At 34.1% G+C, this 26,273-nt stretch overlaps 1 protein-coding gene across 1 annotated transcript in view; it reads left to right on the top strand.

Annotated features, from left to right (window-relative positions):
• ZFC3H1 (zinc finger C3H1-type containing) overlaps positions 1-26,273 on the top strand; it is a 49,970-nt gene that overhangs the window by 2,017 nt on the left and 21,680 nt on the right. The window contains exons 2-14 of the mRNA XM_068970315.1: positions 3,493-3,909; positions 13,273-13,337; positions 15,792-15,990; positions 16,194-16,417; positions 17,726-17,849; positions 19,641-19,738; positions 21,059-21,268; positions 21,460-21,624; positions 22,733-22,870; positions 23,473-23,594; positions 23,983-24,132; positions 25,502-25,676; positions 25,915-26,046. Of these exons, the coding sequence (XP_068826416.1) occupies positions 3,493-3,909; positions 13,273-13,337; positions 15,792-15,990; positions 16,194-16,417; positions 17,726-17,849; positions 19,641-19,738; positions 21,059-21,268; positions 21,460-21,624; positions 22,733-22,870; positions 23,473-23,594; positions 23,983-24,132; positions 25,502-25,676; positions 25,915-26,046 (2,219 nt within the window). The remainder of the gene's footprint in view (positions 1-3,492; positions 3,910-13,272; positions 13,338-15,791; positions 15,991-16,193; positions 16,418-17,725; positions 17,850-19,640; positions 19,739-21,058; positions 21,269-21,459; positions 21,625-22,732; positions 22,871-23,472; positions 23,595-23,982; positions 24,133-25,501; positions 25,677-25,914; positions 26,047-26,273) is intronic.

Here is a 26,273-nt window from a genome sequence, read left to right as displayed (position 1 = left end):
ACACAGGATTGTTTCAGGAAAAAAATCACATAGGTATTTAACTTTTAAAAAGAAAATGTTCTTTGAATATCTTAGCCCAAGATATTTTTTTTAACCAAGGATTTGTTAGTTGTCAGTTCTGAGCCTAAGAACAGAAGGGCTGTTTAATTACAGACATGTAAATTATTTAAGAATACAAAAATGAGGTTTGACAGAAGACAACAAAATTCTGTAAAACAATCATCCTTCAATAAAAAATTTTAAAAAGCATAAAAAAGGAATATAAACATGAAACTTGTGTGTTGAAGAGACAAATGTTAATTATATTCAGTGTAAAAAGTTCAAATTGAGGTATGTAAAAAGTACTATGGGAGCTTAAAGTTTTTTCTTAGTTTATTTTATGTTAGAGAAGGAGGTGATGCCATGAACTTGCCTACTTCCTGCTTTTGCCTTCTTTCTGTCCATGCATTCGATATCATTTGGCTTCTGCCATATACCTTTATTCGGAGAAGGTAACGGCAACCCACTCCAGTACTCTTGCCTGGAAAATCCCATGGATGGAGGAGCCTGGTAGGCTGCAGTTCATGGGGTCTCGAATTCGGACATGACTGAGCGACTTCACTTTCACTTTTCACTTTCATGCATTGGAGAAGGAAATGGCAACCCACTCCAGTATTCTTGCCTGGAGAATCTTAGGGACGGGGGAGCCTGGTGGGCTGCCCTCTGTGGGGTCCCACAGAGTTGGACACGACTGAAGCGACTTAGCAGCAGCAGCAGCAGCAGCATATACCTTTATTAATTGTTAACCTTAGATGTTTTTATTAATGAACAGGCATATGGTGTTGTGAAACAAGTATGGAAAGTATCCAGTCTGATTTCTATAGTAACTTATCAGAAATGAGCTGTCTTGCTGTTTTTCTTTTCACACATCCTCTACAAGGATGATTGTTTTCTCATTGTTTTCCTTGAGGTGTATCAGTAATCCATCCTAGAGGTGGAATTCTTTATAAGAATTTGTGAAGAGAAACATAGTTCCCAGCCACTTATGTAACCTGAGCAAATAAATTTTGTAATAAAAGATTTTGTTACTTTAAATTCCTTTAATACCATGGTTATACTAAGTTTAATTTTTATTTCCACTGTGTGATTGTAACATTTTTATGTTACAAGAATTGCATTACGAAAGAATAAGAGTTATTCTGTGACTTATTTCCATAATGTAGAAGTGAAGTAGCATGAATACAGGTGGGTATTTTTTTAAACTTTTTCAGTAATAATTAAAATATGCTAGATGCAGCTTTAAAGAAATAGAATAAACCATATTCTGTTGGAGGTAGTTATTTTCATTCTTGTTCATTTTTAATTTTCCTTATTAATAAGCACTTTGGCAGTTAGTCTTAGCATATGTCTCCTTTGGATGGCTGCTGCTTAAACTTTCAAATCTGGTCATAGCTAACATAAACCAGGTTTCAGTTAGAAACTCCTTGTTGATGAATTTTATATTAAATCATTTAAGTGTTGGTTTCATTCTAACTGTTCTGTATAGGTAGGACACTTCATTTAGCCTTGAAGGAGATTAATTAGTCATAGCTCAATTGATTTTCCTTTTTTTCTGTCCTTTAGTTATTTTATTTTTTGTTAGTGTATTGAATATTTTCTCTTTCTTAATGTTTCCAAAGACTCTGGTCTTATTTTTTTAGTTGCTGTGACTCCATTGAAAAAGTGAGATTTAAATGTAGATAATTACCCAAGTTTATGTACAGAGTATGTAATGGTGGGGTCGGGGAGCAAGTAATTATCTAGCTTCACATAGCGAGGGAGCTTTTGAATTGGGGTAAATTTGAAGACCAGAAAAACCTAGACAAAGCTATGCATAAATTGTGATAAACATGGAAGAGGTGAGATTGGAAGGGAATCATGAAAGCATTATATACCATTGTAAGGATTTTGAACTCTATTCTTAGTGAGATTAAAACAAGGGATAAGATTTGTGTTCTAGAAAGATTAACAATAGGATGGAAGATGGCTTGTGGGAGATAGAACCCCAAATATCACCAGGCAGAACTATGGGAGTGCATTAGAATGCTCAAAATGAAAAGAGAGACTAAGTAGGACTCACTGGAGAGCACTAGTGTTGCAGCTGTTGGGAGAGAAAGGTGTCATTAAAGACCAAAAAAAAAAAAAACCACCCCAAAACCTAGAGAAACAAAGAAAGTGAAGTTACAGAAGCCATGAGAGAGAAGTATTTACAGTGTTTAATGTTGCAAAGAAATCAGATCGAATAAGGTTTGAAAACATGATGGATAAACTCAGCCAGCAGAAGCCAGATTCCATTTGGTTGAGGAGAAAGACAGGTAATGAGAAACTAGTATTATTTCAAGAAACCTAGCTGTAAAAAGGAGATAAGAAAACCAAAGACTTGCTAGAACAATTTTGCTGCAGAACTTTTAAAGATTTTCAGTTGTAGTGACCATTTAGTTTCTAAAATACTTGGTGTTAATTCCCATTCTTAAATTGGTCATTGGAGAAGTTTAAAAATCTTTGCAGATTTTTTGTCTAGTAAGTTGTTACACAGAAGAAACTATATTTAGGGAAATGTAATGTTATGTCCTAGCCAATTTAATGATCTATTAATGCCTTATTGTGTTAAAACCAAATAAAATACTTGTCTTTTATTAATTTCTAAACTGGAGAAGTGAGGTGGAAGGTTTTACATGTGTAAATTATTTTGAATAAAAATTTTAGTTTGGAACTTTGTAGCCACTTCCAACCATGAAGTTATGTTTTATGTATCACTATGTTAAAGAAAAGAAAGACCAAAAATAACAGATTTTAGATATCCTTATCTTCAAGGAAAAATTAGGAGATAGATCTTGAATGCAACTTAAGGTTTTTTGTTTTTTTTTAGCTGGTTTCATTGTCTTAGTTGTACCTATTTTGGATGTTAGTATGCTTGATGAGTTCTAAGATTGCTATGTGTTAGGTTTTCAATATAGTGTTTCTTATTCATAACTTAGTCTTAAGTATTAACTATCAGTGTTCATTTTTTATCTCTTTTTAAAAATTTGAGATACAAGAAGAAACTAAAAGAAACGTCTTGTGATTATTTGAAGTGTAAATTATCAACATCTGTGACAAACCATTTAGTTTCTCCCCTCTTCCTTCAGAAACACATATTTAACAACCAGCTTATTATGGGCTTTCTTGACACCTGCAGAAAGATACTGTAAACTAACTAGGTGCTGTATCTGTGGATACTGTGGGTAATAAGTGACACTGGTGATCTTGTAAGTGGACTCTTCATATGAATACTTGTTAAATTTGAAATATGGGCACATAATGAACATGCTTAACACATAACAGCACATGTATTAAATGGAATTTAGTAATTTTAAAATATCAGTTCATCTTTGAAAAACACAAAAAAGGGGGACAATTCATCTATAACTTAATGTGTTTTTGTTAAATTAATGGGAAAATTTTTGGCACTGGTTTCCTTAATACGCTGTTCAGCCAAAAGTTTTGGAAGATCTCCATCAAGAAAACAGAATTATTCATCAAAAAGTGAAAACTGTGGGGAAGAAACTTTTGAAGATTTACTTTTGAAGTATAAGCAAATACAGTTGGAACTAGAGTGCATCAGTAAGGATGAAAAACTGGCTTTGAGTAGCAAAGAGGAGAATGTGCAAGAAGATCCTAAAACGTTGAACTTTGAGGACCAAACAAGCACTGATAATGTCAGTATTATAAAAGACTCAAGTAAAGAAGTAGCTCCTGAGGAGAAAACACAGGTCAAAACTTTTCAGGCATTTGAATTAAAACCACTCAGGCAAAAATTGACTTTACCAGGAGATAAGAACCGATTGAAAAAAGTTAAAGATGGAACGAAACAGCTTTCTCTGAAATCTGACACTACTGAATCTAGTCCAGGTAATGGAATTTAAAATTTCAGTTAATGATGAGATTTCCTTTGAGGGGGTAACTTGTTATTTTGGTAGTATACTTCATTGAAATGATTCTAATATTTTGTCTGAATTCTTTTTGCACTGTCTACATAGACAGTCATTTTGTTGGATGATGACAAATTCTGTTTCATTTTGGCTTTAAGTGCTGATCGAGGCTAATAATACAATTTTAACATAAGTGGTAATGGGCACTTTTGTTCCCTAACTTACAGGGGATACTTTTGCCATTTACTTTTTTTTTGATTGGAGTTTAGTTGCTTTACAGTGTTGCTTTTCTGCTGTACAGCAGAGTGAGTCCGCCATACATATATATATCCCTTCTTTGCTGTTTACTTTTAAACATAGTGTTAGTTAAGTTTATTGTAAGAATTCAGACCTCGATACCATTTCTTGTTGAAATTTTCAGCATGAATGGATGTTGAAGTTTATCAGATATTTTTTCATTATGGAGAAGAGCATCTAATTTTTCTTGTTTGTTAATGTAATGGATTATATTAACTGATTTTTATAGAGTTAAACCACTCTTATATGATTGGGATAAATCCAGCTAGTTCATGATACATTATACATCATGGATTTGGTTTGTTAATTTTTCTTTTCTCCTTTTATGTGAGTGTATATTTAGATACAGTAAAAATTTATCCATTTAACTGTGTAGTTCTTTGAGTTTTGACAGATGCAAGCAGTTGGGTAATCGTTGCCAGCCATCGCTATTCAGATATAGAACAGTTCCATTAACTCCTGCCAGTTCCCTCATGCCACCAACCCAACTTGGTAACCGCTGTTTTTCTGACCCTATACTTTTGCCATTTCCAGAATGTCATATGAATAGTCATGTAGAACATTGTTTTTTAATCCTAGCTTCTTTGATTAGTGTGTTTGAAATTGATCCATGTGGTTACATGTATCAGTAGTTCATTCGGTTTTACTGCTGAATGTCCTATTGTATGGCTTTGCTGCAGTTTTTTTATCCATTTCCCACTTGAGGGACATTTGGTTCTTTCAGTTTGGGGCAGTCATGAAACCTTCATAAATAAAGGTTTGCTAATATTTGTTTAGAAATTTTCATCTACGTTCATAGCCTGTAGCTTTGTTCCTTGTTTTTCCTTACAAGTTTTAGTATAAGGTTGGTAGTGTGTCCAACTCTTTGTGACTCTTAAGAATTGTAGCCCGCCAGGCTCCTCTGTCTATGGGATTTTTCAGTCAAGAATACTGGAGTGGGTTGCCGTTTTTTCCTCCCAGGAATCTTCGCAACCCAGGGATTGAACCTGCCCCTCTTTTATCTCCTGCATTGCAGGCTAATTCTCTACTGGGTGGGGGGAGGGGGAGCCTAGTATAAAATTATGCTGCTCATAATGAGTTAAGGAGTGGTTTTTCCTCTTTCCAATAGGTTTAAGGTTGTATTCATTCCTGGGATATTTGGTAGATCTTGCAGGTAAAATTATCTGGGGCAGGATGGAGTTTTCCTGGGGAGGTTTTAAACTACTATTTTCTATTTTCTATTTCTGGGTAAAGCAGTTTAGGTAAACTGTTTTCTGTTTCTGGGTAAAGCAGTTTAGGTAAACTGTATTTTTCTAGTAATGTGTTAATTTCCCGTGTTGAACAGTTTATACTAAGTTATTCTTAAATGTCTCACCTTTTTATTAACTTTGGCATTTATAAATTTTATCTCCCCATACCTTTTAAAATTTCCTCAAAAATAAGTTCCCTGCTTGTTAACTCACTAATTCTTAGCCTCTCTCTCTACTGTTGACATCATTTTGTGATATAAAATTCTATTAACCTCATTTTGGGCTATAAATTTTGCTTCTCTGATAGCTCAGTTGGTAAAGAATCCACCTGCAATGCAGGAGACCCCACTTCCATTCCTGGTTGGGAAGATCCCCTGGAGAAGGGAATGGCTACCCACTCCAGTATTCTGGCCTGGAGAATTCCATGGACTGTAGAGTCCATGGGGTTGCAAAGACTGAGAAACTTTCACTTGGGCTATAAAATTTCTATTTTAGTTGCATCTCAGCTTGTGATATGTACATTTTTTTCATTTGTTTCTGAGTATTTTCTAATTTTTGTAGTTCTTTGGCCTGTAGGCTATTTGGAACTATTTCTTAGCTTCCGAGCATGTAGGTTTTTTAGCAGTTTTTCTGTTATCCACTGTAAGTCAGTCACATTATCAGAGACCTATGTGGTACCAATCTTGTGAAATATTTCTAGACACTTGCATTATTGTCTAGCATGTGATCAACTTTTGTAACTTCCTGTGTCTTTGAAAGGAATGTTTAGGTTGTTAGATCAGGCTTTTATGTTCACATCTTAGAAGGAAGATGTAAAGTTTTTTGACCTGCTTCATCTATCAGTTAGTGAGAGGCTTGCTCAAATCTGCCAGTGGTGGTGGTGAATTTCTGGTTTTCAGTTTTTACTTTAAATACATTGAGGCTGGGGAATTATTATTCTTACTACTATGTAGTGACCTCTATGTCTAGTAGTAATTTTGCCTAAAAGATTATTTTGTCTCATATTAATAGCCAGCCACACCATCTTTCTCTTCATAGCAGTGTATGTTTTTTGTATGTTAGTGCCTATCCTTTTAGTCTTTCTGTATCTTCTTATTCCGGAGGTTATTTGCACATTATATGGAGCCAATTTCATTTGTAATTTAACCTGATAATCTTTGTCTTTTAACAAGAACATGTAATTTGTTCACACTTTTTCATGATTACTGATCTTTGTATTTTCTTTTTTTCTTTCTTGCCTCTTTCGTTTTTTTGTTAAAAAAATTTTTTTTTCTTTTACTGGTTTGAAAGTTAGATATTAAGTTTTTGGTTTCATTTTGATTCCTTTAAGAATTGTAACATGAATTCTTACCAATGTTTAAAGTTAGTCAAATTATTTACCCTCCTCCTGATACACAAGGACAGTTTTTGCCTACCTTTGGCCGTGTATTTAACTCTTTCTTGACTCACTCTTCTATGTCTAGAATCTCTTATGCTTAAAATATGTTTTTAAGAATTTCCATGTAGTAGTTTGTGTCTACCATATGAAAAAGTTATTTCTGTTTACCCCCCTTTAAAGACACTTTTCCCAGGTTTAGAATTCTAGATTAGTTAATTATATTATCAATATGTTGAAGATACTTTCTGGCTTCCATTGTTAACTTTGGAAAGTCATCTTAACAGTTTTGTCCATCTTAACAGTTTCTTATTTGAAGGTAATCTATCATTTTTCTTTAGTTGCTTTGAAGAACTTGTTTTTGTCTTAATACTCCACAGTTTAACTGTGATGTGTTAATTGTAATTTTTATTTTTATTCAGCTTGGCACCTGTTTTGCTTCTAGTTTTCATTGATTCTGAAAATTGTCATTATCTCTTATATTGTCCCATTCTCTTTTTTTGAACTCTATATTGTATCAGTATGTTTTATTAAATCATCTCACTTTACCTTTCATTTCTCTTAAATTTCCATCTGTAACTGTGTGATACATTCTGGAAAATTTCCTCTGATGTATCTTTCAGTCCACCTAGTTCTCAAATTCTTTATCTCTTGTCTGATTGGCCTTAGGCCCACTTATTGAATTTTAAATTTCAGTTACAGTTTTTGTTTTAGTGTTTCATTTTTATTTTGTTCTTTGGTCACTTTTTAAAAATTTTCTTCTGTTCTTCAAATTTATCTTTATGTCTTTAAACATTTTAATTATGGGCTTGTTTTGATTTTCCTCTTTGCCTACTAGTTTCTGGTATCTAGGTCTAATTTCTAATTTTTGCTATCCCTGCTGGTTCTCATTGTTTGGTACCTTCTTTTCTTGCATGTTTAATTTTTTTTTTTTAAAGTAAGGTATTCATTTTCCTCTGAATTATTTTGGTGGGGAGTTTTGGTGGCCTGTACAAAGGTGAATTTCCTAGAGAGGATTTGCTTTTGCTGCTGCCAAGGAGCTAAGTAGACTTTTGATTTGGGAGTGTGTTATATTTGACATCTTCAGGCAACTCATGTGATGTAAATTTGATTGCAAACCTGAATGGTGACTGATTCCGGTTACACATTTTTAGGGACATGTTTATTCCTTCTCAGTTTAGCACCATGATTCCAGACAGGCACTTTCGAAGATTATGTATACCCCAGTGAGACAGAGAAGACACATAGACAAATAGGGAATATAATGAGTTATGGATGAAAGCCTGCAGTAATGCAAAGGAAGGATCAAATACCTTCATTTGGATTTAGAAAGTTTGCATTGTGATGGTAATGTGTAATGGTAATGTCTTGGAGGATGTATCTTTTCCACTTGGGAATTCCCATCAGAAGGAACCAAATGAGCAGTTGAAAGCATAAAGAACTTTTAAAGGATATTGAGATTCACAGGTGCAATGTGAAATATATGTATGTTTGTTGAGTGGTTGGATATAAATTTATAAAAGTACAGGTTGAGATTGGAATGCAAAGGGCACTGAATATCTTGCTTAAGGGATTTAGATTTTCTTTAAACCTCAGGTGAGCCATCAAATATTTTTAAACAGAAAAATGATGTGATCAGACGTCTGCTTTAGAAAAGTAACAGGCAGCAGTGTAAAAGAGGGATTGGAAGAAAACCGAAAAAGCTAAAATTTATCCGAATCAAGAAATTATATTGATTCGTGTTAAAACACGTACCCCTTCTCCAGTCTTCAGCAAAACTTGCTGCTCTGCCATTAAACCTTTTGATTGCTATGGGTCAGCTTTTCCCCGCCCCATTTCTCTCTTTTTCAGGCCATTTACTCAACCTTTATCCCTATTGTCAGCCTGTGAGCTTGCCTCCTATTTCAGATGATCTCACTCAACTTCTAACTTTTCACTTCCTAATTGTAAGCTTGTATGCATGTCAATTTTCATTTCAGTTCTCTACTCTGAGGAAGTGTTGACCCTCTTTTTGTTGATGACCATTTTGTTTTAACCTGATTCCTGGCTCTGATTTCTCCCACGTTCTCTGGGATCTTACTCCAAAGGTTTTTTATTCTGTTTCCTCTTTAACCACTTTTCTCTCTTAAAGAATACTTACTATAAACACTGTGGTGTTTTCCATCCCCAGATCTGAACAATCCCTCCTCCCCATTCTGCCTTGTTCCTTAATTTCTGTCTTTTCAACCAGACTTCCAGAAAGGCCAGTCTGCGCTGACTCTTTTCATTTTACCTCTCATTCCTTCTTAGCTCAATGCAGTTTGCTTTTCTGCCCCTACCAGAGTACTGAAACTACTCAGGGCAAGGTTACTTTAACCTAGTTGCAGATTTTACTGTCCGTTTTCTTTCATTTTTTATTTCATTCTTCCATTTATTCAAAAGTTAGTTGAGCACTTTGTTCCAGCTTCTTGGGAATACATCAATGAACAAAATAGACAATCATTTATTCCTTCGTGGGCTTTCATTTTAAGAAAAGGAAACAGTAATTATGATGACTAAATAACAGTTGTAGAGAGAGGAAAAGCATAGCAGTAAGTAAGTTAGAATGGAGGCAGTGGGTACAGGCTGCAGTATTAATGAGTGATCAGGAGAGGCCTGAATTTGAAGGTGAGATTTAAACAAAGGGTTTGAAGATGGTGGGGGAATAGCCAAATGTATACCTGTGGGAAAGAGGTTTCCTAGCAAAGAGAATAGATAGCTTAGAGTATTGATTTTTTTAACTGTGGTCCTTAGACCTTCTTTACTTGGAAACTTAATAGAAATACAAATTCTCAGGCCCTACGCCAGATCTCATTGGAAAAGACCCTGCTGGGAAAGACTGAAGGCAGGAGGAGAAGGGGACAACAAAGGATGAGATGGTTGGATGGCATCATCGACTCAATGGGCATGAGTTTGAGCAAGCTCTGGGAGATAGTGAAGGACAGAGAAGCCTGATACGCTGCAGTCCATGGGGTTGCAAAGAGCTGGACACAACTGAGTGACTGAACGACAGCAACCCTAGAGGAAACTCTGGAAATGGGGCCCAGCAGTCTGTATTTACCAAACCCTCCTGCTGATTCTGATGCCTGCTAAACTTTGAGACTCACTGAACTAGAGTAATGACCCTTAGGCAGAGGGGTACTGGCACATTTGAGGAATAACAGGGAAGCCAGTGCCACTAAAGAAGAGGGAGTGAGGGGGATGAATAGTGGGAGAGAAGAGGTCAGAGATACAGGGTGGGACAGATCATGCAGTATCTTACAAGAACTTTAGTTTTTATTCTGAGTGAAACAGGAGGTGTTACAGGATTTTGAGCAAAAGATTGGCATAATTGTATTCTCAAAGGCTCACCTTGGCTGCAATTTTGAGAATATTCTATAGGGAGTAGACACATCTGTTACATTCAATGATAATTTTCTCATTAATCTTGAAATTTCAGGGTTTCAAAGATACCATACACATCAGTAATTTCTTACAACTTCCTTCTGATTTTCCTGTTTTTTTTAAATAATACTTTTCCTTTATAACTTCTTATCTGTTGATATCTTTGGTGTTCTCTTCTCCTTGGTTGTTCTCATTTGCTACAGGTTTTTTTGTTTGTTTATTTTTGGCTGTGCAGCCTTTTCTCTGGTTGTGGTGAGTAGGGGCTGACTTTCCAGTTGGAGTGTGTGGGCCTCTCATTGTGGTGGCTTCTCTTGTTGCGGAGCATGGGCTGTCGGACACGCAGGCTTCAGCAGTTGTGGCTCACAGGCTCTAGAGCACAGCTCAGTAGTTGTGACGCATGAGGAATCTCCTGGGACCAGGAGTCAAACTCGTGTCCTCTGCATTGGCAGGTGGATTTGTAACCACCGAACCACCAGGAAAGTCCAGTTATTACGGTTTCAGCTACCCCCAAATCCTGACTATCTCTTGCTCAGTTTAAAATTTCAGGTAATAATTTAAAAAATACTACATGGCTGCATAAGACCCATTTTCATTTTGGAAGTATTGAGTAAGAATTGATATAGTAATATTGTAAAGACTGATGACAGTGGTAGGACAAAAGGACCAACGACATATTTGGTCAGTTAAACCGCAACCTGCTTTATTACTCTTTGTGTGAAGCTGAATTTATGGTCTGAAGTTGATGGTCTGTGCTTGTTTTTCAGGTGGCGTTGTGCTCATTAGGTATCCGCCAGCTTAGTAGATAGTTGCTTTTACTTCCCTGACAGGGAGGTGCTGCCACCTTTTTTTTTTTAATATAAATTTATTTATTTTAATTGGAGGTTAATTACAGTATTGTATTGGTTTTGCCATATATCAACATGAATCCGCCACAGGTATGCACGTGTTCCCCATCCTGAACCCCCCTCCCTCCTCCCTCCCCATACCATCCCTCTGGGTCATCCCAGTGCACCAGCCCCAAGCATACAGTGAGAGCCTCATCAACTAATAGACTTGGCCTAACTTAATGACTTCCTGTCCTGTATGAGGAAAGTTCAGTTCTTTTTATATTTATTATGGAGAGTCTGTCTTTTTTTTTTTTTTCCTTGTTAATTTTTGTATAATAGTTATTACTCTTCTGGTATTCTTTAAAGTACGGTCAGTTTTGCTATAAGGTGACATGCATTCCTGAAAATCACTACACTGTGGAATTACACAATAAAAACCACAGGGTTTATGGGCAGATCATGTTAGGGGGAAAAACACTCAAAAACCTTGTCAGTGGCACATAAAAAAAAAGATTGGAATCTAATAAAAATGGCATTGCAAGTTTACACATTAAATGGGTAAAAATGCCTGAAATACTATAATGTCACTTTACCTTGAAAAAGACCTAAAATGTGCTTTTGGAAGCAGCCTACAAATTACAAGTGGAAGCAGCTCTACTTACAAGTTACTGTGAGTAGAGCAAGGGAGGTTATTTGAAACTGGACAGTGAATTGTAACACCAGATGGGGCTGGGTGTGACTCATCACATATGTGCACATGTACAGTGAGCTGAAGAGCTGGTAGACAGTTCAGGGCCTGTGGGGTTTCTATGTTCCTACATGGCTCCTACTAGGATCAGCTGGGTGTGGCTTTCCGCATTCTTACAGTGCTTCTTGGACGCAAACTGTACGTAAGCAAATGTGAAGTTAGTATTGTCCTCAAATTATTTTCTGATATGGCAATCATGTTGCAACAAATTCGTATTTCCAAAACAAGTAATGTCGCCGAACTGACCTAACTCAAAGTTTGGTGGCTGCCTTCCGTTTACTTTTTTAGGGTAGTTGATTAATTCTACATATTGAATAAGTTGCCTATTCTTTTACCAGTAGCTCTTAAGCAGTCAAGTTAAGATATTTGAAATACTGGCAGTGGTATTACGGAAAAAAACCTAGGCTTGGAGTTTAGACTTCGTTTGAATCCTAGCTTTGCAAACCCAGTTGTGTCATCTTGAGAGATATTTTTAGTTTTTAGCTTAATCTGTTTTAGGTTATGAAAGAGTCTCACTACTGTTACGAAGGTACTATAACTTTATTGTGTGATTTGTAGAGCTGTCATAGAGGAGATAATATCGTTGTTTAGTTGCTAAGTCATCTCTGACTCTTTGCAACCCCAGACTGTAGCCCCCCAGGCTCCTCTGTCTATGGGTTTTCCCAGGTAAGAATAGTGGAGTGGGTTGCCATTTCCTTCTCAGGGGATCTTCCCAAGCCCTGGGAAGCCGAACCTGCATCTCCTGCATTGGCAGGTGGATTCTTTAGCACTGAGCCACCAGGGGAGCCCAGATTAGATAATATATAAGTAAGATTTTGTAATAACTTTATCAGAAATACGGGTCCAAGGCTAGAATCCTGGAAAATGTGTGGATGGACTTAATTTTGTTGTCATTTAATCTACTTCTGCAAATACTTTTCTGGATAAGTAGAGAACATTTCTTCTTCTGCCGCCCCCCCCCCCCGCCCCTTTGTTTTTTTTAGTACATTTTGGCCACCAGGGAAGTCCTGAGGACATTTCTTTAATAAATCAATACTATCTCTAAATATTTGAATTCATTTCAGCTTCAAAGGTCTGAATTAATCATCACATATTCTTTTTTTATGTATTATCTATTTAGTAAGGAAGCTTTGTTTTTTGCCTGTCTACTCTAAATTCTGTTCTTATTTGAAATAATTGCTTTTAATTCAGAAGTCATTTTTTTCATAGTGCAGTTTTAATTTATATTTTAATGTGTTGAATTATTTTTGCCTTTGTAGCTTTCAGAAATGAAGCTGATATGGGAAGTTTTTTCAGATTTTCATTCTGGCAACATTCTTTCCTTTTGGTTGAGAGATTGAGAAAATGAAACCCTTTATTGAGACCTTTAAAAATAATTACTAGTATAAATGTCACATAGCATTTTATTTTAAATTGATTGTAGCCATCTTTTAAAGCATTCAAAGTATGCTGTTTTATTTTAAAGGATTAGAAGATAAGGAACAAAATTTAACCAGAAGAATTAGTGCTTCAGATATTCTATCTGAAAAGGTAAGATAATGCTTTGTGGGATTGGATATCTCTGTAAGACTGATTCTTGTTTTGCTTTACTCTGTTCTCTTGAATGGAAAGTTCTGTCTTGTTTTTCACTTTTTTTTTTTTTTTTTCAATCATTGCTGTACCTCCATTTGGATATAAGCCTTAAAGATAAAATCTGGAGAGAGATCTTGGAATATCAATATCTCCACTGGATTTAATTAACATATTTAATTGAAATGCCATATGTATCTATAGATGAACTTTCTGCTTGTTTTTTGAAACTTTTAATTTTCTTCCAGACATTTTCTTTTCTTTATTTTGAAGGATTATGCTGTGTGAGAAAGCTTTGAAGTTATACCTTGACCTGGTGTCCAGTTGTAGTTCCTCTTAATAGCTGGGTGATCTTGTGTTAGCTGCTTAGGCTTTGCTTGCCTCTGTTTTCTTTCTACAAAATGAGTTTAATGTCATCTGTTCTCTGGATTGTTGTGAGGTTCAGAAGGGTAAAGTGCAAGAGCATCAAGCGTTGTGTGACATTTAATAAGTATTCACTGGGCCAAGCCTTTTGTTTGCTGAATTAGATATCTGAGATATCTTTGGTTTCTTCTTTTAAGATTTCAGTTTCTTTCTATGAGTAAATTGAAATGATGAAAACAGCTTAGAAGTTTTAGGAAAGAGATGGTCTTGAATTTAAGGATGATAAAATAACAGATATACCCACAGGCATGCATGCATATATGTATATATGGTTTTGAATATCCTAACAATAACTCTATAAGGTAGGTTGACATTATCTCTTACAGAAGAACTAAAGTTCAGATGTGTAGATTAACTGACTTGCTTCAAGTTTTATAAGAATTAGATATCAGAGCAAGGAGTTTGAATGAGCCTCAGTACTCTTCTTACTGATCAAGTAGCTGCTTTGAGTGACAGCATCAGTGGTCTGTTTCATTCCAAAAGGACAAGTAACAAAAGATAATCAGAGACTTTTAAGTCTCTGTGGGACAGTAATGATAGTTTTATTTTAGTTAAACTCTGGATCAGCACTGGCAAATAGAATTTTCTATAATAATGGAAATGTTCTGTATCTACACTGTATGGTAGCTATGAACCACATGTGCCTATTAAGTATTTGGAATGTGACTGCTGTGGCTGCGAAACTAAAGTTTTCATTGAAATTTAGTTAAATAGCCACACATGACTTACTGGTTCCATTTTTTTGGATAGCATGACTCTAGATCTTCAGTACCAAGCAGTAGAATTTGATGTTTAAATGGCTTAGAGTAAAAAAGACTCATGATAATTTTTCAGCTCCTTTTTTTACATATATTTCCCAAGAAAGCAAAGAGTAACTATATCCTGGTTTGGGTAAACTGAACTACCGAAATATGTGATGGTAGTACAGTTAGGGGTTTATGATAGTCTGTAGAAGGTTAAACCACTGGATAAGACTCTACTGTTTTATGTTTAAGAATTAAATAATTTAATTTGATTTTAAAAGTATAATTACAGTTCACTTACTAGATAAGTGAGCCTTAACTTTTTTGAGTCTTTGCCTCTTTTTAGTTTCCCCTCCTTTTCTATTTATACACATAAGGGAGAAATATGCACAGCTTTGTGCTGAATTCAAGGAGTGGGGATGCCAAAGGACCCCTTTATTGCCCTCCCTCCAAAGTCTCATGGACTTCAGTCTATCACTTTTGCTTAGGTTGCCTGACATTTTCTGTTACATTTTAGCTAAAATGTACAGAATAGATAATTTTTAAAACTAACCTAAAAAAGATACAGTGAAAAAATAAAGGTTATTTCAACTAGAAAAAAGTTCTCAAACATTTATTCCTAACCTGTTTCCCTGTTTTAGCTTCCCTGAAGAAGTCTTAGGTGTTAAAAATATTGTCAGTACCAGATAAATATCTGTACCTTTAGAACATGGAACGCTCAAATATAAGCAAATGTTTATGTATTTTTTCCTTCAAAACTGATTTGAAGAGTTATCAAATATATTTTTAAAAGTTTGCAAATTTGAATCTTGACATTTCTCTGTACCTGTTCTGTGTAGTACTTGTAAGGCTAGTAAACACCCATGATTATGGAACCACTTTGTTCTTTGGTCATTGCCTCCCCTGGGTTAATTTTTTCTTGCATTCACTGTCGTCAGATTTCTACTCTTGTTTGGGAAGCAGTTAAATTCCAATCTCAAACTTTTTTTCATCAGTTGTACCCTCCCCTTCTAACCCTTCTCATATATACATACACCTTCTACAGATTGATTTTCAGTTTGTATTATAGGAACTGAATTAGAGTATAGGGCTATGGTAACTTATTCAGTTTCCTTATTTTATTTGTATTTACCATTTAAGTATTTGTCTTAAAATTAACTTTAAATTGTGATCTTACAGCAGCTTTGACTTGGTAATATGTCTAAAGTCAAATAGATTTTTTAAATGGCAACTATTTCTTTTGTTAAAGAAGCTTGGTGAAGATGAAGAGGAGTTATCTGAACTGCAACTTCGTCTCTTGGCTCTTCAGTCAGCCAGTAAAAAATGGCAACAGAAAGAACAGCAGGTGATGAAAGAAAGTAAAGAAAAGTTGACTAAGACGAAAACTGTACAGCAAAAAGTTAAAACCAGTACAAAAACACATTCGGCCAAAAAAGTTAGCACTACAGGTGATCATTTCTATTAAACTCTTTTAATTGATTTCCTATATCAGTATAGTTTCTAGATTTTAATTCAGAAAGTTTTGAGTTGGGGAATAAAGGACAGTCCTGTATAAATAGAACTTAATAATTAAAATAGTTATTAAAGCTTTGTTTTCTCTATCTTCTTGAAAATTCTAACTCTGATGCTGATGTTTCTATATTTTTTAAAGCTAAACAAGCATTGAGGAAGCAGCAAACAAAGGCGTGGAAGAAACTACAACAGCAAAAAGAACAGGAAAGACAGAAAGAAGAGGATCAGCGTAAGCAAGCTGAAGAAGAAGAGAGAAGGAAAAGAGAAGAAGAAATTAGAAAAATTCGAGATCTCTCAAATCAGGAAGAACAGTACAATCGATTTATGAAATTGGTTGGTGGAAAGAGGAGATCAAGGAGTAAAGTAAGAGAGTTCAAAAATACAAAATCAAAGTATTACCTAAATTTGAATATCCTTGTATTAGCTCATAAATTCAGTCAACTAGGAAAAAGTATTAAGTTCTTTTGTTTGATAGAGCTCTTTATATATAAATAATTCCTTTGGGAAGAAGGGAAGGTAGGTTATAATTGAGAATGAATTGTTTTTATAGTTATAGATGCTAGAAATAGACTAAAATTATGTTTAGAAAGACTTCTCTTTGGCTTTTGTGTCCTTTTCTATTTAGAAGAAAGAAGCATTCCTGAGTTGCAGTGAGGACTTATTCTTAAAATTATTATTCCCTTTTAGTTTCCCATTGTTTAGTAATGTAGAATTAGAAATGTATCATAATTAGTCGATATGAACTGTTTATAAGAAAGTTAAATCATCAAGCATTTGTGAACCTTATTATTTATAAGTCATTGATAATGACTGGATGAGTCATTGCCTTTTATGGCTGGTGTCAGGAAGTAAACTGGAGATTTAATATTGATCTGGTGCTATTAGTAGTGACAAATTTCAGAATTCTGAGCTTTGAGACTATACTTGCAAGGGTATTATTGATATTAAAGAATAGAGGAATATTAAAGAGTAAGAGCTGTTTAATTGTAGGTAGTCAAGGGTTAGATTTGTTTAAGTAAGGAATTTATAACTATTCATACTGTGAGCTTCCGAAAAGTACTTTGATGAAATCTTTTTATAGAAAAGTATTGTACATTATTTGTGTCCATTTGGATAGGTTTTGCTAATTTTTAAATTCTTAGAAACTGTCTCTGAGTGGAGATTGTAAGAAGTGAAAAAAAAGAAAACATCATACAAGCATATGACCAAGAGTTTCTAGTTTTCAGTTATCATTAATTTATTTGTAACTGAAATGTTAATGGATTATTCGGGCAATATTCTAAATAAAGCTTGATTATGTAAAACTTGAATTCATTTATCTGATTTCTTAATTTGCAGAGAGAGGCCATTAGTATTTCTGATCTTGGTGTCATCTTACTTTCTAGAGGAATAGCTGATTATTTAGTGGCTCAGCTCACTGGGGGATTTCATCTGTACATGTAGTACTTTCTAGCTTCATTTTCTGTCTGACAGTTATAAAATGTCAGCCACAATGTACCTATCATGTATACTGAATTTCCCAAATCAGATGTGATAGTTCTAACTGGATCATCATGATTTTTGATACTGTTCTGTGTAAAAGATAACTATTAATTGTTTTATAATTTTGAGCCTAAGAATAGGCTAAGATAGAAAATGTTGTGAAACTAAAAATAAATCTTGTATAATTAGTCTTCAGATCCTGACCTGAGACGATCCTTAGATAAGCAAGCTACTGATAGTGGAGGAGGCATTTATCAATATGATAACTATGAAGAAGTTGCTATGGATACAGATAGTGAAACCAATTCTCCAGGTATGAGCTAAAACTTAAAATATTTGTACATTCACAGTTATTAAGTAGAAAATGGTCAAGAAGCTACCCAAAACATTGAAAGAAATGTATAATGAATTTGCTGGTAGGTTGTACAACCAAAGTGTTTAAATACTTCAAAAGCAAACCTCAAACTGTAGTATTAACCTTTATTTTCTAGTATTTCTTCCTGTATAGTATTTTAATAAAAAAGGCAGTATTCTGCTGTTAACTGTTTTGATCTAAGAAGTGAGTATTGTGGGAAAGGTGAGAACACTGCTTTAAAAAACAAACGAACAAATCTTTCTTTATTTTTAAGTATCTTTATGTCTAAGGCATTCTTCATTTTAGTCAAAAAAAGAAATCTTTCTTTTGTTCAGGCTTCTTTTCTCCTTTTGCTGATGATACTTCGTAGGAATGGAGAGATGGAAAGTGATACTAGTGGTGCCTTAGGATCAGCTGATTATAACTGTTAGGGCTATACCTCAGTCAGAGTGCACAGTTTAGGATGTGGCCATCCTTGAGAGTTAGAGACTTGATTTAGTTGGTTTTCAGGAGTAATGGACTGTGAGGGACCTATCCTCTTACTAATTAAAACACATAAGAATGGGGCAGACAACAAAATGCCGTTAGCGTTCTAGAAACTAGAATACTTACTTGCAAGGTCATATGATTAGTGTTTTTCTTCCAGTGGTTGTATTGTGAGACCTAATGAAACTAGAATTCTACTTTAGTGTGTCTAGAGAGAAGGCAGAATCTATATGATTTGATAATGTTTAGCAAAAGCTCATTTTCAGGTTATAATGTTTAGGTTCACATTTAATAATCTTGTATTTTCATGTCATAATTCTTTTTGGTCAGCCTTTAATTATTTCTAAGTTCTTGAAAATGATTCATTGTAGTTCTCAAATATTGACATTATTATTACTCTATAATAATTTTATGATTTACCCTTTAGAAGAATTTTGTAAAAAAATAATATAAAAAAATATAATCAAATGGCATCATTTGGGTCACAAATCGGCTCCATGTAAGTCATGTGGTTAATACTTATATTTACTTGAAAGACAACTGGGGTAAAGAAGAAATAAAGTTCTCCCAAAGGTTACATGGTTTAGAGGTAGCAAGAGTAATCTTCAAATCTGTCAGATTTCAGTGAGTCTAAAGAAACCACTGAAGGTAAAATAAGCAGTTATTTTTATCTGCTACCAAGGAAAAAATGCTAACAATTTAACTGAGATGCATCAGTAACTATTTCAAAATTACTAAATCTGGAAAAAAATGTATACTTTAATGATTAAATGCAATAGGTAATTATTTTCATTCCTAGTTCTTTTTGCTTTCTCTTCAATTTAGATAGTCCATTTCCTCACTATTCTTCACATTAAGGGAGGAATGGAGTCACATCACTGTTTTCCTTTGGTTATGATACTTTGAGAGATTCAGGGGAATTTTTTGTTTTATTATTTCTTAAAAAGTATGTTTTTTTTCCCCAAAAGTAATAAAAGCCTTTCCTGCTTTATTCCCTTTTACAACAAGTAGGTGAAAAGTAGAACAAGATAGAAAAGTTTTCGAGGGACTAAATATCAGCTTAAGTGGATGGCTAACTTTATAGTGATATAAGACTAATTATAAATAGGCAGAGGTAGTCTCATGGAGGTTAAGTATTTTATTGGAGATTAATACAGTCTCACTTGTACTTAGATGTAGTTGTATATCTTCAAAAATATTATAAATTTAATATATTCCTGTTGAATATATGTTATTAAACTCCTATAAAAATTTTTTTAACAGCTCCTTCACCAGTGCAACCACCATTCTTCTCTGAATGTTCATTGGGGTATTTTTCTCCAGCACCATCTATTTCTTTGCCACCACCACCTCAGGTTTCTGTAAGTGAGGATTGGTATGATTTCTAAGAAAGTTTTGTTGCCTTGTGTCTTTTCTAACTTGTTTTGAAAAGCTGGCATGTAGTTAATAGTTAGGTTTGAGAGCATAAAGTCTGCTTGCCAGAATTAATAGCTATGAAATCTATGGTATATTAGTTAATGGCAGGCTATTGATCTGGTAGATTTTTTCATAGCTAATTTTTAGTCTCATGTTGCACTTTCTTTCAATATTTAGCATTTTCCTTCTTTATTTTTGCTCCTCAGAAAATGTATTCTTAAGCAGAATAAGAATTATCTATTTGGATTTTTTTAGAGGGTAATTGGGATTTAAGTGTGAGTTTGAGTGAACTCCAGGAGTTGGTGATGGACAGGGAGGCCTGGCGTGTTGCAGTTCATGGGGTCGCAAAGAGTCAGACACAACTGAGAGATTGAACTGAAGGTGCTTCTAGAAGCTTTTTTGTTTTTCATCTTTTGATTATATAGTTGTTTTTAATTTGAAAATTCAGTAAAAGAAAAGCATTGACTAGTTAAAAGTTAATTTCTTTTCAACCTACTTTTGAAAGAACTGCCAGTCCCCTGTTGAAAAAAGGAAGTGGGGGAATCACAAAGTTATTTGTAAGTTTTCTCTAGATTGAGAGAACCTGGAGCTCACACTGGTTCTCTCTTAATGGTTAGTAGGAACTTTGCTGTTTTACAGGTGCTAGGCAGACACCTGGTGTCTTCCTGGGAGGTTTAAGATGAGGGGAATATTAGAGAAGAGAGTGAGAGAGAAATATTTTTCTTCCTTCCTTGAATCGTTTTAAGTGCCAAGAGAAATATTAGAAGGTCTTTGGAGCAAAAATGTGTGCAAATGCAGGGATTTGGGTAAAATTAACTATCTTTACAGATGCTCTCTAAGAAGCCATTTCACAAGGATTTTATGAGGGTAGTGGTGGTGATTTCTCACATTTAATTCTTGATATACTCAAGACTGTTCCCATCCAGAATCCCTTTGGTTCCTAATTTTTAATTTTTACTTAAATATCTGTTTTCAGGTAGTCATCTAGAGAGAGAGATCCTGTAAAATTCGATTTCTCTATCATGAAGTTCATAAATTAAATTATAGTTGATTTTAACTTTTTGTAAAAATTACAGTTTTTCTTGGCTGAATATTGAATTTGGGTTAGTTTTGAGATTTCCAGTATACGTAGTTCACTTATTCTTACAGTAAAGTAATAACCTGATGTTTACCTTTTTCTAATTTGATATTGCTATAGCAGTAAATGCTTGGAATGAGTAAAATTTGCGTGGTAATTATTCTTCTTTTTTTAAAAAATTGACTAGTCTGTACCACCTCTGAGCCAGCCTTATGTGGAAGGCGTGTGTGTTTCTCTTGACCCTCTACCTCCTCTACCACCTTTACCACCTCTTCCACCTGAAGATCCAGAACAACCTCCAAAGCCGCCTTTTGCAGATGAGGAAGAAGAGGAGGAAATGCTGCTTCGAGAAGAGCTACTTAAATCTCTAGCGAATAAAAGAGCTTTCAAGCCAGAGGTAATTTAGGTACCTGAACCTCTAGGTGGTGCTGTTGAGCTTAGTTTTAGGTAGGACTACTCTGCTAGTTTGGGATTTATTGGGCTTTTCAGTAAAGTAGGGATAAGTTGGTTAACTAATTTACTCAATACCTTTAAAGATGACAGGAATTTTATTTAAAATGGCTTCATATCTGTCTCTTCCTTCTTTAGGAAACATCCAGTAATAGTGACCCACCATCACCTCCAGTTCTAAACAATTCACAGCCTATGCCAAGAAGCAATCTGTCCATAGTCAGTATTAATACAGTGTCTCAGCCTAGGATACAAAACCCAAAGTTTCACAGAGGACCTCGTCTTCCACGAACTGTGATCTCGGTAAAAACAAAATAATTAGTCCCTACTCTTACTTAAATATCTTGTGAGAAAGTTTATGCAGTTTTGCTGTCCTTTTCCCTGCCTCTAGTTTATTATATACAAACATACTTATTTTTATTTATTAATAGTGAAATGGGAGCAGCTTTTTCACTTGAAAACTGGTGGAGTTTATGATAATATTTTTGGGAAAGCATTATTTTCATCTGAGGGGTATTCTTTGCCCTGCCATTTCCTCAACTTTTGTTTTATATAAATCGGTCCTTTTAGATTTTTCATCTATTCTAGAGTCAGTTTTAGTAAATTATATATATATATTGTTTTATCTATCTTTGCTCATATTTTTTCAGTTAATGACTGTACTATAATGGAAGAATTTGTAATGTTTTTCACTGTTTGTTAAGGAGCTTGAAATGACAGTTTCTTTCTACTTTGTTTTCTAATGACTGAAATAAATGTGGAGAAGGAAATGACAACCCACTCCAGTAGTCTTGCCTAGAGAATCCCTTGGACAGAGGAGCCTGGTGGGCTACTGTCCATGGGGTGGCACAGAGTCGGAGACGACTGATGCGACTTAGTATGCATGCGTGCATAAAATAAATGAAGCAAAGCCAAGTTGAAATCTTGCCTCTGTTATGTAAACATATCCTCTGTATGTCCTCTATATACACATGAAAGCCATAAAGTTTTATTAGTAATAATGTGGAATTACTATTTTTTCTCTGACTTTGAAAAGTTAGTCTAGATTGTGTTATGTTTCTTTATAGAAAGTTGGTTAAAATAAAACTTAATGAAAAAGATGATGATAATAGTATCTAGAATATTTCATTTTAGTATATAGAATGTAGACTATTTTAAGTTTTTGGTATATCAGTAAAATATAGAATCTTTTATGTTTTTGTGTATCTGTAGAGTGGGACAAAGTTGGTCAAGTAATGCTATATAAACAGAAGGAACCATAGACTGTCTGCTTGAAACCTATTATTTTTATGAATTTAAATTCATAGAGATAAAGTGACTTGTTCAGTGTTGTGAAGCTAATTGTGGTAGAGCTAAGAAAAGGATAATGATACATTTGTTGTCAAGAATAACAAATATATTGGCTTTGCAGCTTCCAAAGCATAAATCAGTGGTCGTAACACTAAATGATTCCGATGATAGTGAATCTGATGGAGAGGCATCCAAGTCAACTAATAGTGTTTTTGGTGGATTGGAGTCTATGATTAAAGAAGCAAGACGAACTGCTGAGGTAATTAAGTGCAGTAATGAAAGATGGAAAGATTTATTGACAATTACTAAAATTTGCTTATTTTTCCTAAAAACTAGACTTTGGAGGTTTAGATTTTTTAATATATTGAATTTATGAAAATATTTTTTGTACTTGTATTATTGAGTTTATATAATGAAGTGTGTATAAATTTAGATAGATTTAACTATTTAAAAACCCCTTTTGTCTCCACACTAATCCTTCTTTCAAAATAGTAAAATAGTGTGGATAATTGTCCTCTGTACTAAGGAAATTTATTGGTTTGCAGTTGTGTTATATTACCAGAAAATAGTTTTACTGAACTGTGTGATCTAAGTACAGCTCTTGTCCCTATTTGTAATAGCGGCGTTTGTTTAAACATGAAATAGTTCAGTTATTTTTAAACCATAGGTCTTGACTGCTTAGTGGATTGTACAGTTAATTGGTGGTTAAAGGCCAGCATTGTTTTTTTTTTTGAAAGGAATAGAAAATAATGACGAAGGTATTTATTTCTAAATATATAATGTGTACTGGATAATCTAAAATATAGATCTAAGTTGGGGTTGTGAAAGTTTTTGATATGGTTGACTTCAAATGTTTTTTAGCAAGCTTCGAAACCAAAAGTACCTCCAAAATCTGAAAAAGAGAATGATCCCATGCGAACACCTGAAGCTCTGCCTGAAGAAAAGAAGATTGAGTATCGATTATTAAAGGAAGAGATTGCCAAGTAAGCAGCATTTTATGTAGTTTGCTTTAAAGGTGTGTGCTGTTTGCAACACTTAATCTGGATAGAGTTTATTGGCATTGGGAAATGCAAATGATGTTTTTATCCAAGATGAAGAATTAATGTTTTTATAAGTTGCACAGAAGGGGGAGCCAGATGATTATCTATAAACTTGAATGCAGTCAGTAATGCACTGAGATACAGACAGCCTAGAAATAGATAAATGCCAACTAACTACACCATCAGCTTTGCGTGCATATTGGTCATCATTGTTATTAGTCAGTGTTAGTCACTTAATATTTTTACATTATTTTATGAAAAGGAATACACCTTTAAAAAATAATTTCAGTTTTTCAGGGAATAATTTATCAACCTTTATTGATTATTTTAGTCGTGAGAAACAGCGTTTGATTAAATCAGATCAACTGAAGACAAGCTCATCATCCCCAGCAAACTCTGATGTAGAAATTGACGGGATTGGCAGGATAGCATTGGTTACTAAGCAGGTTACAGATGCAGAAGCAAAGCTTAAAAAACATAGGTAAGTCTCATTATCTGGTTATACTGCATGTATCAAAATGTTCTATATCAGAAGGATGTATTTTTGTGCTGTGTGTCAGTAATAAGTACACTATATGATTACTCATCCTTTCATACTTGGTAGACCTAGAGAGGCTATCATTTTGTGGAATTGTCCATTTACAGTACATAAAGTAATAGTATTAATATTTAAACAAAAATACCAAGACTTCAAAAGAGTTTTCTTCAGATTTATGTATGGCCTATTCATTGCTAAAATGAAACTCTTTGTTTTGGAATTTTCTTTAAAACCTCTGGCATGTTTTTAGAAATACCTTTACTAGAAGCATATTTTTATTGTTAAAGGTAGACTTAATTGTTTGGAATAAGTCATTACTTAGTGTGTTCAGTAAGACACATAGTCAAATATTGTGTTATTATAAAAACCATGGTATGCAATAACCTTAAGACGTATCCAGAGTGTTATATGCAGTAATACTAAGACGTATTAAGGCTCATAAATGAAATACTGTGGTGACCATAAATCTTTAAGGAAATGGTATGGTGTGTATATTTTAAAGGAAATTAAAATAAATTCATTTAGATTCTGTTTCTTTAATAACTTTCATAACAAATGAAAAGATTTTAAAAAATTCTTTCTATTCCCCATCCTCTTTATTACTTATCACATATCCTCTGTCTTTATGATTCATTCTAGATGTCAGTTGTTGTGACTGTTTGAAATATGGTATCTTTCTGGGAAAGATGCTTTTTTTTTTTAGCATAATATTCAATAGTTGAAAAGATGGAAATCTGTATCCATAAATTGGTCTTTCTGTCCTGATTTATACTTCTTATGTTCACACTTGTAAGTTAATTAAATGTGCTTATTTATGTTTATTAGATGTTTATTTGTGTGTTTATTAGGAACATTATAAATGAAACCAAGGTGAGGATTTTCTGTCTTAAGTCCTGGTTTTTCAGGAGTTATTTAGGGCTATGTTGAAATTTACTGTTGATAGCTTTTCAGCTATAATTCACATTACTCAGACTTGTAAATTCTCTGGTGGTCCAGTGGTTAGAACTCTGTGCTTTCATTCCTGAGGGCCCAGGTTCAATATCTGCTGTGGATGTGGAACTAAGATCCCACAAACCAAATGGTGGAACCAGGAAAAGATTAACCCTTAGTTGCTTTCATAAAATATAGCAGTGTGTATCTGAATACTTTTGTGATTGATGAATATGAAAATATTTATCCTTTTAAATATTTAACCTCTCTGTATCATGAACATAATTTTAAAAATGAGGTATTACTTTGTAAGTTTTTTATTCTGATGATGTTAGTCCACTAGTTTAGAAAAACATTAATAATTTTGTTATTTCCCAATTAGGATTCTCTTGATGAAAGATGAATCTGTTTTAAAGAATCTAGTACAGCAAGAAGCTAAGAAGAAAGAATCTGTTCGAAATGCTGAAACAAAAATTACAAAACTTACAGAGCAGCTTCAGGCAACAGAGAAAATTCTCAGTGTCAACAGAATGTTTCTGAAGAAGCTTCAGGAACAGGTAGTGTTCTTTTTTAATTCAAATATTGTAGTTTCATGTTTACTACACATTTTTATGGGCCAAATTTTTAATAAACCCATAGACCAAAGCCATCAAAATATATAAACTATATATTGTTCTTCATTGAGACATAATGTTAGCACATTTTAATTTTCAGTTGAATATCCTAGAGCTATTATGTTTAAGAAGGTATTGCCTCTCCTAAGATTTACATTTTCAGAATTACCCTTTATTTCAGATTCACAGAGTTCAACAACGCATTACAATTAAGAAAGCTTTGACTCTGAAGTATGGAGAAGAACTTGCTAGGGCAAAGGCAGTGGCTAGTAAAGAAATAGGAAAACGTAAACTGGAACAAGATCGCCTTGGAGTAAGTTGTTGGTAGAAATATTTTATGTTTGAAAAGGAGGAGGTTTTAATAATTCTTTTGGGGGTAAGAGATGCATGAAAAATTCAAGGTTTTTCCCTGCATATTCAAAGAGAATAAGATTAAAGGTTTGTTTTTAAATGACATCCACACTTTTGGAAGCTTATTTTTTTATTTTTATTTTTTGTGTTTTATACACCACAAATTAACTAGCAAATCTGTTGGAGGCT

This window comes from Capricornis sumatraensis, chromosome 4 (genome assembly GCF_032405125.1).
Source record: "Capricornis sumatraensis isolate serow.1 chromosome 4, serow.2, whole genome shotgun sequence".
NCBI lineage: Eukaryota > Metazoa > Chordata > Mammalia > Artiodactyla > Bovidae > Capricornis > Capricornis sumatraensis.
The sequence above is the reverse complement of the archived record's forward strand: the minus strand, read 5'-3'. Positions and strand labels throughout refer to the sequence as shown.